Source organism: Prionailurus bengalensis, chromosome E1, assembly GCF_016509475.1.
Source record: "Prionailurus bengalensis isolate Pbe53 chromosome E1, Fcat_Pben_1.1_paternal_pri, whole genome shotgun sequence".
NCBI classification, from domain to species: Eukaryota; Metazoa; Chordata; class Mammalia; order Carnivora; family Felidae; genus Prionailurus; species Prionailurus bengalensis.
This window is the reverse complement of record NC_057347.1, coordinates 58631516-58644283: the sequence shown is the minus strand read 5'-3', so window position 1 is coordinate 58644283 and position 12768 is coordinate 58631516. Positions and strand designations below refer to the sequence as shown.

Sequence of the window (12768 nt, the reverse complement as noted above, 5' to 3'; positions counted from 1 at the left end):
GTGAGCCCAGCAGAACTCCCTGTCGGGTTCTTTCCATCACTGGTTCCTCATCCGTTCATTCACGAATGTCTGTGATGCACCTGCTGTGGGCCACGTGCTGTTCCAGGGGCAGGAAGGCAGGATGCACAGAACTCGGGGCGGCCCTGCCTGGCTGCGACACACCCAGAAGAGAGGGGCCGAAGGCACCAAAACTCATAAGGAGAGGAAGTCACAGCATCGTGTATATATGTCCACAAACACCACATAGTGGAATCAGGCACAGGGCATTTCTTACTGATTTTCAAGATCTAGGAGCACCTGGGTGGCTCAGTCGGTTGAACGTCCGACTTCGGCTCAGGGCGTGATCTCACGGTCCGTGGGTTCGAGCCCGCGTCGGTCTCTGTGCTGACAGCTCGGAGCTTGGAGCCTGCTTTGGATTCTGTGTCTCCCTCTCTCTCTGCCCCACCCCCATTTATGCTCTGTCTCTGTGTCTCTTTCAAAAATAAATAAATGTTAAAAAAAAAAAACGAAAAAGAAAAACCCTCTCTTCCTGCCCCAGACGTATTCGTCAGTGAAAGCCTCTGTCTCCTGGGCGTGGCTCCCGCCTTTTCCGTGAGGCTGGTGCCCGAGGTCCACAGACGCTATGGTGGGTGTGCCCTGCCCTCCCCACCTGCTCCGTTAGTGTCCGTGCTTAGAAAGGCCGCCCCGACTCAGGATTTAAAAGACATTTTTCTTTTATTTTCTTCCAGTGCAATTCCCCCCATTTGCATTCCTGATCCCATCTGGAATTTACTTCAGGGTCTGATATGAGGAAGAGATTTAATCGTTCCCCAAATGATTAACCAAACGTCCCTACCCCGTTGTCCCTGATTCGCTTGTTCTCTACTGATTTATAATCTACTCAAGTTTCACACAAATGGTTGCTTACTTCTGGGCTCTCTCGTAGGCTACCACGGCCTGCTTGTCTCTCCTCATCCCCAGGAACACAGTATTTTACCTTCCAGGGCTCTATAACTGGTGATATGTGGTAGGACAGCTCGAGGGTGACCGGCCCCAAGAGCCCTCAGTTCGGGGCAGACGGATTCCTGGTCCCCCTTCCTGAATCTCCCTTCCCAAACGATTCCCGCCTAGTCCTCTGAGTTCATTCTTCAGATAAACCTAAGAACCTCTCTGCTAACTATACAACTGCTTTTTTTTTCCTCCCCCCCCACCCCGAGATTCTGATCACAACACATTCTAGATTCACAGGCTGGGGAGCACCGACCGCTTTCCCTTACGGGCCCAGGCATGTCTGTCCACTTGTTCAAGTGCTTTTTTTTCCCTCCAGTAAAGTGGTTTGTTTCCTTTCTGTTGTTCTTGTGCACATGAGTGCAGATGGCGATTCACGGATTTAAAAAAAAAAGACACGGGCACCTGGGTGGCTCATTCGGTTGAGCATCTGACTTCGGCTCAGGTCGTGATCTCACGGTCCGTGGGTTCGAGCCCCGCGTCGGGCTCTGGGCTGACGGCTCGGAGCCTGGAGCCCGTTTCGGATTCTGTGTCTCCCTCCCTCTCTGCCCCTCCCCCGCTCATGCTCTGTCTCTCATTCCCAAAAATGAATAAATGTGAAAACAAATTAAAAAAAAGAAAAGACACAGCAACGTTCGTTCCTAGTGTTGGCTTCTGAATGTGGTGCCCCACCGAGTCCCTCCCTCCCTCCCGCCGCGGGTCAGCAGGATGCTGGGACGCTTAGGGAGACACAGGGCTGGGCAGGGAGCCTGCGGGCTAAGCGGGCACCGGCCCCGGGCGGGCACCGCGCGGTGGGCGCTAAGCAGGTGCTTCCACAGCTGACTGCTGGGGTGACGGTCCTACCTCGCTCACTGCTTTCCTGAGAGCCCGGGTGTCCTCGGCCTGGGCGCAGCTCTGAGCCTCCAACAGGGCGATTTGTTCTTCCAGCTGGTTGGCTTTGGTGGTGAGCTGGTCCACGTGAAGGTCCTGGGAAACGACAGGCACCTCAGAGAGAATTCTCCAGAAGCCCCCGACCCAAGTCAGTGACTCCCCGCACCACCCCCCGCCTCGCTTCGGGCCGGCCACAGCCTCCCAGGGCCACGGCATTCACGCAAGAGGCAGAGCTAAGGGCCTTTTGGAAAATCAAAGGTTTGGTCACTGCATCGAGTTTGCAAAACACCTGCTGCTTCTTCTCCAACTCGGCCCGCGTCCGCTCCACTTCCAACTTCTTCACCACCCGCTTCATCACGTGGATGTCGTCACGCACGTCCTGGTCTATGTTTTGCAGGTAGAAAAGGTGCAGAGCCAGGCCCTCCAGCTCGGCCTGCAGAGCCGCCACTGCGGGAGGAAGAGGGGGAGGGCTGCTTGGGCTCCGCGCACGCGCCGTCTGGGCCCGCAGCCCCAGAAGGGCCCCCTCCCGCTGTTGTGAACTGAGCCTGGGAACCTGCTTCTAAACTACGGAGACCTTCGGGGTGCCTGGGGGGCTCCGTCGGTTGAGCGTCCGACTTCGGCTCAGGTCACGATCTCGAGGTTCGTGGGTTCGAGCCCCGCGTCGGGCTCCGTGCTGACGGCTCGGAGCCTGGAGCCTGCTTCTGATCCTGTGTCTCTCTCTCTCTCTCTGCCCCTCCCCTGCTCACGCTCTCCTTCTATCTCTCAAAAATAAATAAATGTTGGGGCGCCTGGGTGGCGCAGTCGGTTAAGCGTCCGACTTCAGCCAGGTCACGATCTCGCGGTCCGTGAGTTCGAGCCCCGCGTCGGGCTCTGGGCTGATGGCTCAGAGCCTGGAGCCTGTTTCCGATTCTGTGTCTCCCTCTCTCTCTGCCCCTCCCCTGTTCATGCTCTGTCTCTCTCTGTCCCAAAAATTAAAAAAAATAAATAAATAAATAAATAAATAAATAAATAAATGTTAAAACAAAACAAAAAACAAAGACCCAGACTTACAGTCCAGTTGGAGAGACAAAACCACACGTGATCTGTATCCATGAATCACAACAAGCTGCCCGCTGCCCACCAAGTATTAAGGGCCCTCCCTGTGCCTAAGGATCTGCTGATAGTGTGTCAGGCCGTGAGGCCTCGTGTGAATTTTACAGAGTTTTGTTTCGTCTTGTTTTTTACTGCTTAGAGGTTGCCAGTCTTAGGTAGAGCCCTACACCCCAGGGGGAAGCCGGCCTAAGTGGGGCTGAGCTCTGCGGGAGCCCCCGGACTGCGATGGCTATGTTGGGGGCGCAGGCCGGAGCACCAAGGCTGTCCTCCACGGCCAGGCCCGGCCAGGCCGCACTTGCCACTCCCAAACCCCGAGGAATGGACTACTTTTAACTAAACTCACAGGCGCCTGATTTCTAAAGCCAGAACACCAGCTCATTCAGGCAGCTAACCCTCGATCAGCCCTAGTCTGCCCACTTGGATAGAACGTTCCGTTCTAAGGGGTGGATCCACACCCAGGACTGATTTATAGATCCCACGGTGGCTGGGTGAGTAGCGAGTTATGGCAGGTGTCCTCCAAGGGTGTAGCTTAACCTTGAAAGACATTCTTTTGCATCCAAGAGGACTGTAAAAATTCCAGCTCCGGGGGATTCTCTGGCTCCTGTGTGGGTAGGGATGACGGGGGGCGGGAGTGGGAGTAGGGAGGAAGCAGGAAGAGACGGAGGAGGTGTTGCAGAAGCGGGGTCACCAGGGCAGGCTGGGGCAGGGGGAGACTGCGCTCGGAGAGATGTCTTTACAGAGATCATTGACATACAACGAGGTCATACGAGTGGCCCTAACCCCTGATGGCTGGTGTCCTTATGGGGAGCAGAGATCAGGACACAGGTGCACAGAGGAACGACCAGGGGAGGACACGGGGAGAAGGAGGTGGCCACAAGCCTGGAGAGAGTCCTCGGGAGGACCCAGCGCTGCCCACACCCAGATCTCCGACTTCCGGCCTCCGTGGCACTGGGTTACAGCCGCCCGAGCTGACCGATTCACCCTCGCCTGAAACATGAGAGAGCGTGCGCGGAACCTTCCTTAAGAGCACGAGTGCGGGGCGCCTGGGTGGCGCAGTCGGTTAAGCGTCCGACTTCAGCCAGGTCACGATCTCGCGGTCCGTGAGTTCGAGCCCCGCGTCAGGCTCTGGGCTGATGGCTCGGAGCCTGGAGCCTGTTTCCGATTCTGTGTCTCCCTCTCTCTCTGCCCCTCCCCCGTTCATGCTCTGTCTCTCTCTGTCCCAAAAATAAAAATAAAAACGTTGAAAAAGAGCACGAGTGCAACCGTGCTTTGCTTCTTAGCTGCCCGAGTAACTACAAGCCAGTATTTCCAATGCTCATTTAAATGTGCATTCTCGTGACATCGGTGGAGTGGAACCGAGTTTCACCGTCTTCATGGCCAGGTCTGTCCCTTCTCCAATTTGTCTGCTCATGTCCCCGGCCACACTGCTACTGGGATGTTGCGTTACCTATCGAAAGGGAAATGACCGGGTGGGCCAGGCCTAAGCAGGTGAGCCCTTCGAAAGCAGTGAGTTGTGTCCAACTGGTGGCCAAAGAGGAAGTCGGGGTGGGGGTGGGGGAGGTTTGCAGGATGAACGAGACCCAACGAGAGGGGAGTTCTCCAAAGTTGGCTCACAGAGGAGAGGGGCCACATGACGAGGGATGTGGGCGGCCTCCAGGAGCCGAAAGCCATCCCTGCTCACAGCCGGCGAGCAGCACCACTCAGTCCTACAGCTGCCAGGAGCTGCATTCTGCCAATGACACGAATGAGCCTGGAGTCAGATTTTCCCGGGTCTTCCCGCCTGCGCCGGGCCTCGGCCTCGTCATGGCCAAGCAGGGGGCCCGGCGGGCCGCGCCACACCTCTGAGCTCCGGCAGCGTGCACGCCCAGATCCACGGGCTGGTTTTAAGCCCCGAAGTTGGTGAGAAGCTGTTTCTCAGCGGCGGAAAACTAACACAGAGGACATGGATGTTGTCGCAGGTGCTCGAACGGGGTTTCTCCCCAGTTTGTCTTTCAACTCTGTCAACCCCTCTTGGTAAGTTTTAAGTTTCTGTGTAAGCAGACGTGCTGAGCTCCTCCCCTCCGGCCTCAGCGCTTCACGTCACGCTTACGGAGGCCTGCCTCGCCCCGCGATGGTGTTTAAAAACGATCCCACATATTCTCCTAATGCTTCGGTGATTTTCTTAAATATTTACTGCAGCTGACCTTGCTTTTTGTATAGGGTGAAACAGGCACCTAGGTATTTATTTTCAGAGGACCGAGTGATCAAAACATACGCTAGGGGCTTAAAAACGCAATCTGTGCGTTTCTGTAATTTGCAGTAAATTAGCTAAATTCCCAGGCGCGTTCCCTGCCGTTCCTGCTCCGCACCGTCGATCTGCGTGCCCGTGTTTCCTTCCGCGCCATCCTGGGTTTATGGCTGTGGATCGACAGCAAGTGTCGATACCTGAGGGGACAATTTTCCTTCATTATCTTTCCTTGTCAAAACGTTCTTGGGTATTCTTGCGCGTTGAGTCTCCCAAGTAAACTTTAAAATCCGTTCGTGGAGAATGGAGAGCTTTTTATGTCTTGATATGTAATAACCTCCAGCATACATTGATACGAGAAGAAAGCAAGAGACAGAGCAGTGGGTATAACGTGTGCTTACTTTCTTAAAAAAATGTTATTTCTTTATTTATTTTTGAGAGAGAGAGAGAGAGAAACAGAGATCATGACCTGAGCCGACGTCAGACGCTCAACTGACTTGGGCCACCCAGGTGCCCCGCACATACTTACTAAAAAAAAAAAAAAAATCCTTGTAACTCACTTTGCTTTTAAACCCCAAAACAGCCTTAGAAAAACACACAAGGACCACTGACGCCAGGGGCCCCCGTGGAGGGGGAGGGGGTCCGGGGCAGGGGGGAGGCTGCAGGACTTCGTGTCCCAGAGCCCTTGAATTTTGAGTTATTGCTTCTTGAAAATAATCAAGGGTCACAGAAGTGACCCTTCTACATTGTGTGGCTTTCCTTCCAATGACACGGGAGAGCTTTGTTTATGGAAATCTGTTTTATGTCCTTCCGTGAAATTTCACTGGTTTTCTCTGGATAGGCTCACTCACTCCTTGTTAGATTTATTCTAAGTATTTTGTGGTTGTTACAGCCATTGTGGATAAGATTTAAAAAAAAAATTAGTTGTTAACGGGATATTACGGGCATAGGAGAAAATGCTAGATCGGGCATTCAGCTAGTTTATGGATTTCTTACTGTTTCTATCACTGTGTGTGTGTGTGTGTGTGTGTTTGTTTTAATCAACAATCCGGAATCTTCTGGGTAAACAATCATATGATTGGTAGAGAATGAGAATTTCCCATCCCAAATCCATATCTCGTTTGTTTTGCCTGCTGGAGCCTCTGAGGCAAGGCCCACGGGGCGCTGGCGGCTTCCAGCTCCTTCCCGACGGGAGCTGTAACTTCCCTGGTGTTGCCACTCAGTGCCGTTTTCTTGTTCGCTGTTGAAAATAGGTACAAAGGACTTTCCGTCTACCCTAGTTTAGGGTGGCCGATGGGTTTGAACAAGCACCCGTTCTGTACCCACCCAGAAGAATTTTCTTTCCCCTCTCCTTTATCTCACTAGTATAATGCATTAGATTAGCAGATTTCTTCATTTCAAATGAAATGAATTCCTTCTGAGTTCCAGAAGGAAGCCCTTCCTGACTGCGAGATATGTTTCTTTCAATTTGTGGCCGGATGCAATTTGCTACTATCGTACTTAGGTTTTCATACCTCGAAGGTGAGACTGCTTGGTCCTTTTCTGTGTTTGTGGCTATCACGTTTGCAGTGGGGGTTATTCTGAGCTTTGTAAAGCGAGCCTGGGAAGATTCCCAAATTTCCCACCCTCTGGAGGGCTGGACAACATGGGAGGGTGTCTGTTCCTTTCGGGTTAGTAGGACTTTTCCATAACGTCTTTGGCGACAAACTGGTGCTTTTAGGGAAAATAGGTGTTTGATAACGTTTTCAGTTTCTTCGATGATGAGCTCAGTACGGCGCGTGGGCTTCTTGAAATAAAAACAATGATGCCTCTGAATTGTTTTCATTCTCAGTGTCGCTAATTGTGTCGCGCCCTTTCTGTTTGTTGAGCGCGTCAGAAGTTTATTCAATCAGTTGGTCATTTCAAAAACTAAGTATTTTGGGGGCACCTGGGTGGCTCGGTCGGTTGAGCATCTGACTTCAGCTCAGGTCATGATCTCGCAGTTTGTGAGTTCGAGCCCCGCGTCGGGCTCTGTGCTGGCGGCTCGGAGCCTGGAGCCTGCTTCCGATTCTGTGTCTCCCTCTCTCTGCTCTTCCCCTGCTCATGCTCTGTCTCTCTCTGTCTCTCAAAAATGAATAAATGTTAAAAAAAAAAAAACCCAACTAAGTATTTTTATCTATCAGACCAGCTCATTTTTTTAAAACCAGTTCTGCCATTTTATTTTGTTAACTTCCCCTTCCTACCTCTTTTGCTTAATTTGCCCTTTTTAAGCCTTTGGAAGTAGAATGTTTTAATTTCGGTGTTGTTAACGAAAAGCTAAATGAAACGACGCAAGGTCACGGGTTTTATCCAAGGGCTTCCCCCTACAGCCACAAGTGTGATTCGTGGCTTCTTTCCCATCCGTGCCCCAAGTAGTCTGTGGTCTCTTGATGTGAGAGTGTGGACAGGACTCTTCTGGTCCCCTTCCCCTCCCTTCTGAGCATTGCTACCTTGTCGTTTACATTTGACATCTGTGATTCTCAGCCCTGACTGCACATCAGAATCACCTGGAAGCCTTTAAAAAAAAAAAGAAAAAAAAAAAGACAAGAAACAAAAGGTCCTGGCCCTTCGTGGAACTAACTACTTCGTCGGAGCTGTGGGCCGGGCTGGGTCCCGGTGGCTCTGAGTCCCCTGGGCTCCTGCAAGGGGCAGAGGGTCCTCCCCGCCTGCCGGAGCCTGCTTTTGTCCTGCCCGTAAGCCAGTAGCATTTTTTCCTTTGCCTTTGGAATTGAAAAATGTCACCAGCTGTGTCCAGGCACGTTTATTTTTTCTTCCAGCTGTCCGGCCCTCTGTGAGTCTTCATATTTGAAGACATAGCTTTCCGGAACTCACGCAGATATTCTCCCCTGACGTTGTCGGTTAATGCCCCTGATCTCCTGGAATTTCTGTCTGATGGACGTTGACCGTCCCAGATCTAACAGCCGTGGCTTTTATTTCCTTCTCAAAACGTCCATCACTTTGCTTGGGGTTTTTTTGCTCCGAATTCGGGGAAGAATTCCTCAAACCGGCCTCTGAGTTTACAAGTTCAGTTTTTAGCGGTATTGACTTGTCTTTTAGAGACTTTTATTTTGTTTTGGTTTTGGATGATGGTCATATTTTTTATTTCCAAGTAGCCTTTTCCCTCATCCTTTTTGATCTTGCTTTACTGATGTGACGACCTCTAAGATCTCGGGCGGAGTGCCCACTGGAACGTGCTCAGTCCTCTTCCGTTTTTGTGGTCGACCCTGTGCCTGGGATGGGTCTGCCCCATCGGCAGGGCCGGGACCACCACCCGAATCCCCTCGTGTTCCGGAAGGAGAAACCGTAACGTTTCTGGAATCCCTACCTGGTTGGACAGCTTCCCTTCCTGTGCCCGGTGACCTCCAGGAAGGACACGAAGTCCAAGAGATTACTGTATCTCTCCGGAAGCCTGTCCACACCCTGAGCCTCCCCTGAGGGGTCCTGGCGTGGAGGGGGTGGGGGGCCCTACATTCTACCCCACCTGGAGGGTGCGACTCTTTATTGTTACAGCATGAATTTCGCCTTCTTCTCTTTTCGGTATTTCCTGTTAATTTGGTGGTGATCGGGGAGGGCGCTTGATAAATGAGCATTTACCCCGACTCTGTCAATCCAGAAACTTCTGCGTTTCTCAGGGTCTAAAACATTCCCCATTGCAATGACCATAGAGTTGATGAAGAAACTTGGAAACATGAAAAAGCCCCAGGCTGAACTAATCACAGCAGAGCGAGCGAGCGAGCGAGCGGCCGTTCCGGGAGGCCGACGACCTGGCTCTGAGCAGGGTGGGGGCGGGGTGGGGGCTGTTTTACTAGGAAAAGCCCTATTGCCTCATCTGGTCCAAAGCCTCCCTGGGTTCTGCCCTGTCCCCTGGGCCATGGGTCCCGGCTTGTTCAAGCCCCTGGGCTCCAGACTGGGCCTCGCCCATTCCTTCCCACTTCTTTAAAGCCTGCCAAGCCCTGACGACCCACGTGCCTCTTCAGCTTTGACCCTGTCCCCTTTCGCTGTTTGCTGCTTCACCTCATGAGGGGCCTTTGAAGACGCAGATGACTTCCCTCTCTAAAAAGCCTGGGAAGCCCCCTAGGATATGACCACATCTTGCTTTTTCTCCCTGCGATCCCAGGGAGCCTTTGGGGGGTGAGATGGTGTGTGGCACCTCCCCATGGGGACGTGACAGCACGTGGCGACGCCCCACTGGGTCATGACGGCACTCGGGGGACACCCTCGGGGTTGCGCAGGCACACAGGGACGTGACAGCACGCGGGGACACCCTCGGGGTCATGACGGCACTGGGGGACACCCTCGGGGTCGCGCAGGCGCACGGGGACGTGACAGCACGCGGGGACGCCCCGCTGGGTCCTGACGGCACTCGGGGACACCCTCGGGGTCGCGCAGGCGCACGGGGACGTGACAGCACGCGGGGACGCCCCGTCTTACGCTTCTTGCGCTCGCCGTTGGCGTTCTGGCAGGTCTGGGCGTAGAGCTGGCGCGCGGCCCGCAGCTCCTCCTCCTTCTGTCGCCTGGCGCAGGCGGCCATCGAGTGCCGGTCGTGGCTCTTCTCCAGCTGCATCTGCAGGCGGGCCAGGTGCTGCTGGACCCCGTACAGATGCACCCCCAGCTCCTGCCGCTGGACCCGGCTTTGCTTGGTGGCCGCGCCCTGCCGCAGAGAGAGGGGCTGCGTCAACGGACGGAGGCGCACAGGCTGGCGGGGCGGGGGGGGAGGGGGCTGGACAGATACGCACCAGCTCTTGAAGTTCCAGGTTCAGCTTCTCTATCTGTCGGTTGAGATAGTTCTTCAGGGCAGCCTGGAACCTTACCATCAGGGGCTAAAACGACAGAGAAGCCAGCCGGGGTCACTCTCCTGGCCTATGCAGGGCACAGCCGAGGTTGCCAGAGGTCTCCCTGGGGGCACAGAAAGAACTTCCACGCCGGGTGCTCCCCGCTTCTGCCCGGAGACCTACTGCGCCAGCCACAGATTAAAGGCACTCATGGCCCTGTCCCAGGCACTGAAGGCTTGAGCGCATTATTTTGGGGGAATGCCTGGGTGAGCTGGGGTGGTGGTCCTGGAACCCCCTCCCCCACTTCCCTGGAGATGAGATGGGTGATGGACCTGGGTCGCCAGTGCTGAATGAGCACGGAGCCCCTTTTCCCAGAACAACTGCCGATCCTCTCCGGGATGGGGGGTGGGCACCGTGACTGTCCAAATGGGCTCGGCCGGTCAAGATCTGCCTTCCCCGCTCGCCAGAGGGGGCGGCCAGGGAGCTCATAACCTGGTAGGTTCGCTCCAAGCGCTGGCTCTGAGTGGGGGTGACCGCGCCCCCACCCGACGTCCAGCAGTATCTGGAGACATTTCTGGCTGTCACGGCTAAGCGGCAGGGGCGCTGTTGGCATCCAGCGCCTGGAGCCAGGGATGCTGTGTCCGACAGTCCCCCCCCCGCCCCAGAGAGTGACCCGGTCCCAGTGTCAGCCGTGCCAAGGTTGAGATTTGGCAAAACAGAAGACGCCTCACAGAGCAGCGGCCCAAACTGTGAAGACAAACTGCCGAGAGAGTGAGGGGCGTGTGGGGCTGGGGTGGGGCGTGGGGAGCTCTCCATGTGTGCAGGGCGCCAGCAAGGCCTGGGAGCATGTCCTCACGTGGTCTGGGTCCAGAACCACCAGAGGGGTTCTGTCTTCCTCCGCCTCGTCGCTGCCCTCGGACTCTGTTCGGTCTACAGTCTCCTCCTTGGGAGGGCTTAGCTGCTGGATCTGGTCCAGGAAGGCGGGCACGGCCTCTCCCTCGGGCTCGGCATCAGGCTCCTCAGGGGGGACACCTGGGGGGACAGCAAGCCCTGTTGAGGGGCTAGTACGGTGCTTAACGAGGCCACTTGCAGACGCCATCAGGCGAGGCTGATGTCCAACCGCGTGCAACACGGTGGAAAAGAGAGACAAACGTCCAGGGGGTTGGGGCTCAGAAGCGCTGCTTACAGGGTCTTCTGTTCGTGAATCTTCTATGTGTCGATTTACATGATCCATAAAAAGGATCGCACTTTATTTATTTTTATTTTTGAGAGCGCGCGCATGAAAGGATCACATTTTAAAGGTAATGTAGGGGCGCCTGGGTGGCTCAGCCCGTTAAGCACCTGACTCTTGATTTCGGCTCAGGTCATGATCTCACGATCTGTGAGCTCGAGCCCCGCGTTGGGCTCTGTGCTGACAACACAGAGCCTGCTTGGGATTCTGTCTCCCTCTCTGTCTGCCCCTGCCCTGCTTGCTCTCGATCTCTCACTCAAAAAAATTGTAAAGAAGGTAAAAATTTTAAAAAGGTAATGTATATTACCTTTAATATATTCCAAGAAGGAAAGATGTTTTGTAGATACTTTTCTAGACACAGATAGGGAATATTGGGTGACAGTTGGCTCCTTACTGAGGGACTACGTTGTTTTGTTTTGTTTTTGATGGGAAACGGCTGAAAAGATTGACAAGAAATGAAATATCTGTGAGGCTCCACTTCCAGCTTCCCTATCCACCTGAGCTAGAGAGATCCTGTTCTGTTTTTAACTCGTTCAGATGTGAGCTATCTTTGGGTCACTTGCGGGGTGATGCAGGGCTTTGTTAGCTGGACCATCCACGCACATGTACCGTAAGGAATAAGAAACACCCCGATTTGCTTTTCCCAGGTCCACCACACTGGGATAGGGGACAGGGCGTGCCGAGCAAGCCTCTGAAACTCAGAAAACACGTACACTGGAGGATTTTGTGGCCAAGCCCCTCTGTGAGACCAGGAGGCAGCAGGAAGTGGCAGTCAGGGGCTGTGGTTTGGGACGTCATCGGATCTCAGTCACGGTTTGCTTCTGCCACTTACTCGGATAGGCCACTAAATGACTCTTAGGATCTTTGTAAGATGGGAGACTGGTTCCTACGTCATCAGGTTACTGTAAGGATTAAACGCGATGCGACAGAGTGAATAATACCTAGTAATAACATTTTTGTCTTTAGGCTCATAGCTGAACAAGAAATGAGGTAACAGGTGGCGAATGAGTGGCACCGCTCACACCGAAGGGGATGTGAAGGGGCTTATCTCGTGGACGGGACGGGACGGCCCGGCGGGTGCCGTGGTACCTGGCTCCTGCGTGAAGGGTTCTTCCGTGCTCAAGAGCAGCTCGTCAGAGTCCAAGGACGTGATGCTACTTCCCTGGCTCAGTCGGAGATGGTGTCGTGTCCCCAGAGGGAAGACTTTTTGCTGGAGCTCTTCGTGCGAGGATTTCTAGAGCAAGAACAACCAAACCCAAATCAACGAGGGCTTCATCAGGACTGAAGTTACTTGATTTTGACCTATTCCAGTGTTCAAAGTTCAACGTAATTGCTAAAACAAAAGAAAACCATTTGGATATAAAGGTTATTTGGCTTTTGCAAAATGGAAAACATCTACGCCTCCGACCCCAGGAATTCAGGAATGGTCTCTGCCTGTCTAGAACTGTAGCAAAGTGTACATGCTGAGGTATGGACGTGTGTCACATGTGGGGTTCTTTATTTCCAGATGCTGATCTCCCCGAGGATGGTAAGCAACATTTCTGAGCCTCCTCTGTACAAAAGGCTGCTGGAAA

General features: G+C 53.8%; 1 protein-coding gene across 1 annotated transcript in view; it reads right to left on the bottom strand.

The window, feature by feature from the left end:
• CCDC40 (coiled-coil domain containing 40) overlaps positions 1-12768 on the bottom strand; it is a 42990-nt gene that overhangs the window by 21220 nt on the left and 9002 nt on the right. The window contains exons 4-9 of the mRNA XM_043585752.1: positions 12284-12428; positions 10820-10995; positions 9928-10011; positions 9623-9842; positions 2147-2304; positions 1831-1953 (exon numbers count right to left, since the gene is read on the bottom strand). Of these exons, the coding sequence (XP_043441687.1) occupies positions 1831-1953; positions 2147-2304; positions 9623-9842; positions 9928-10011; positions 10820-10995; positions 12284-12428 (906 nt within the window). The remainder of the gene's footprint in view (positions 1-1830; positions 1954-2146; positions 2305-9622; positions 9843-9927; positions 10012-10819; positions 10996-12283; positions 12429-12768) is intronic.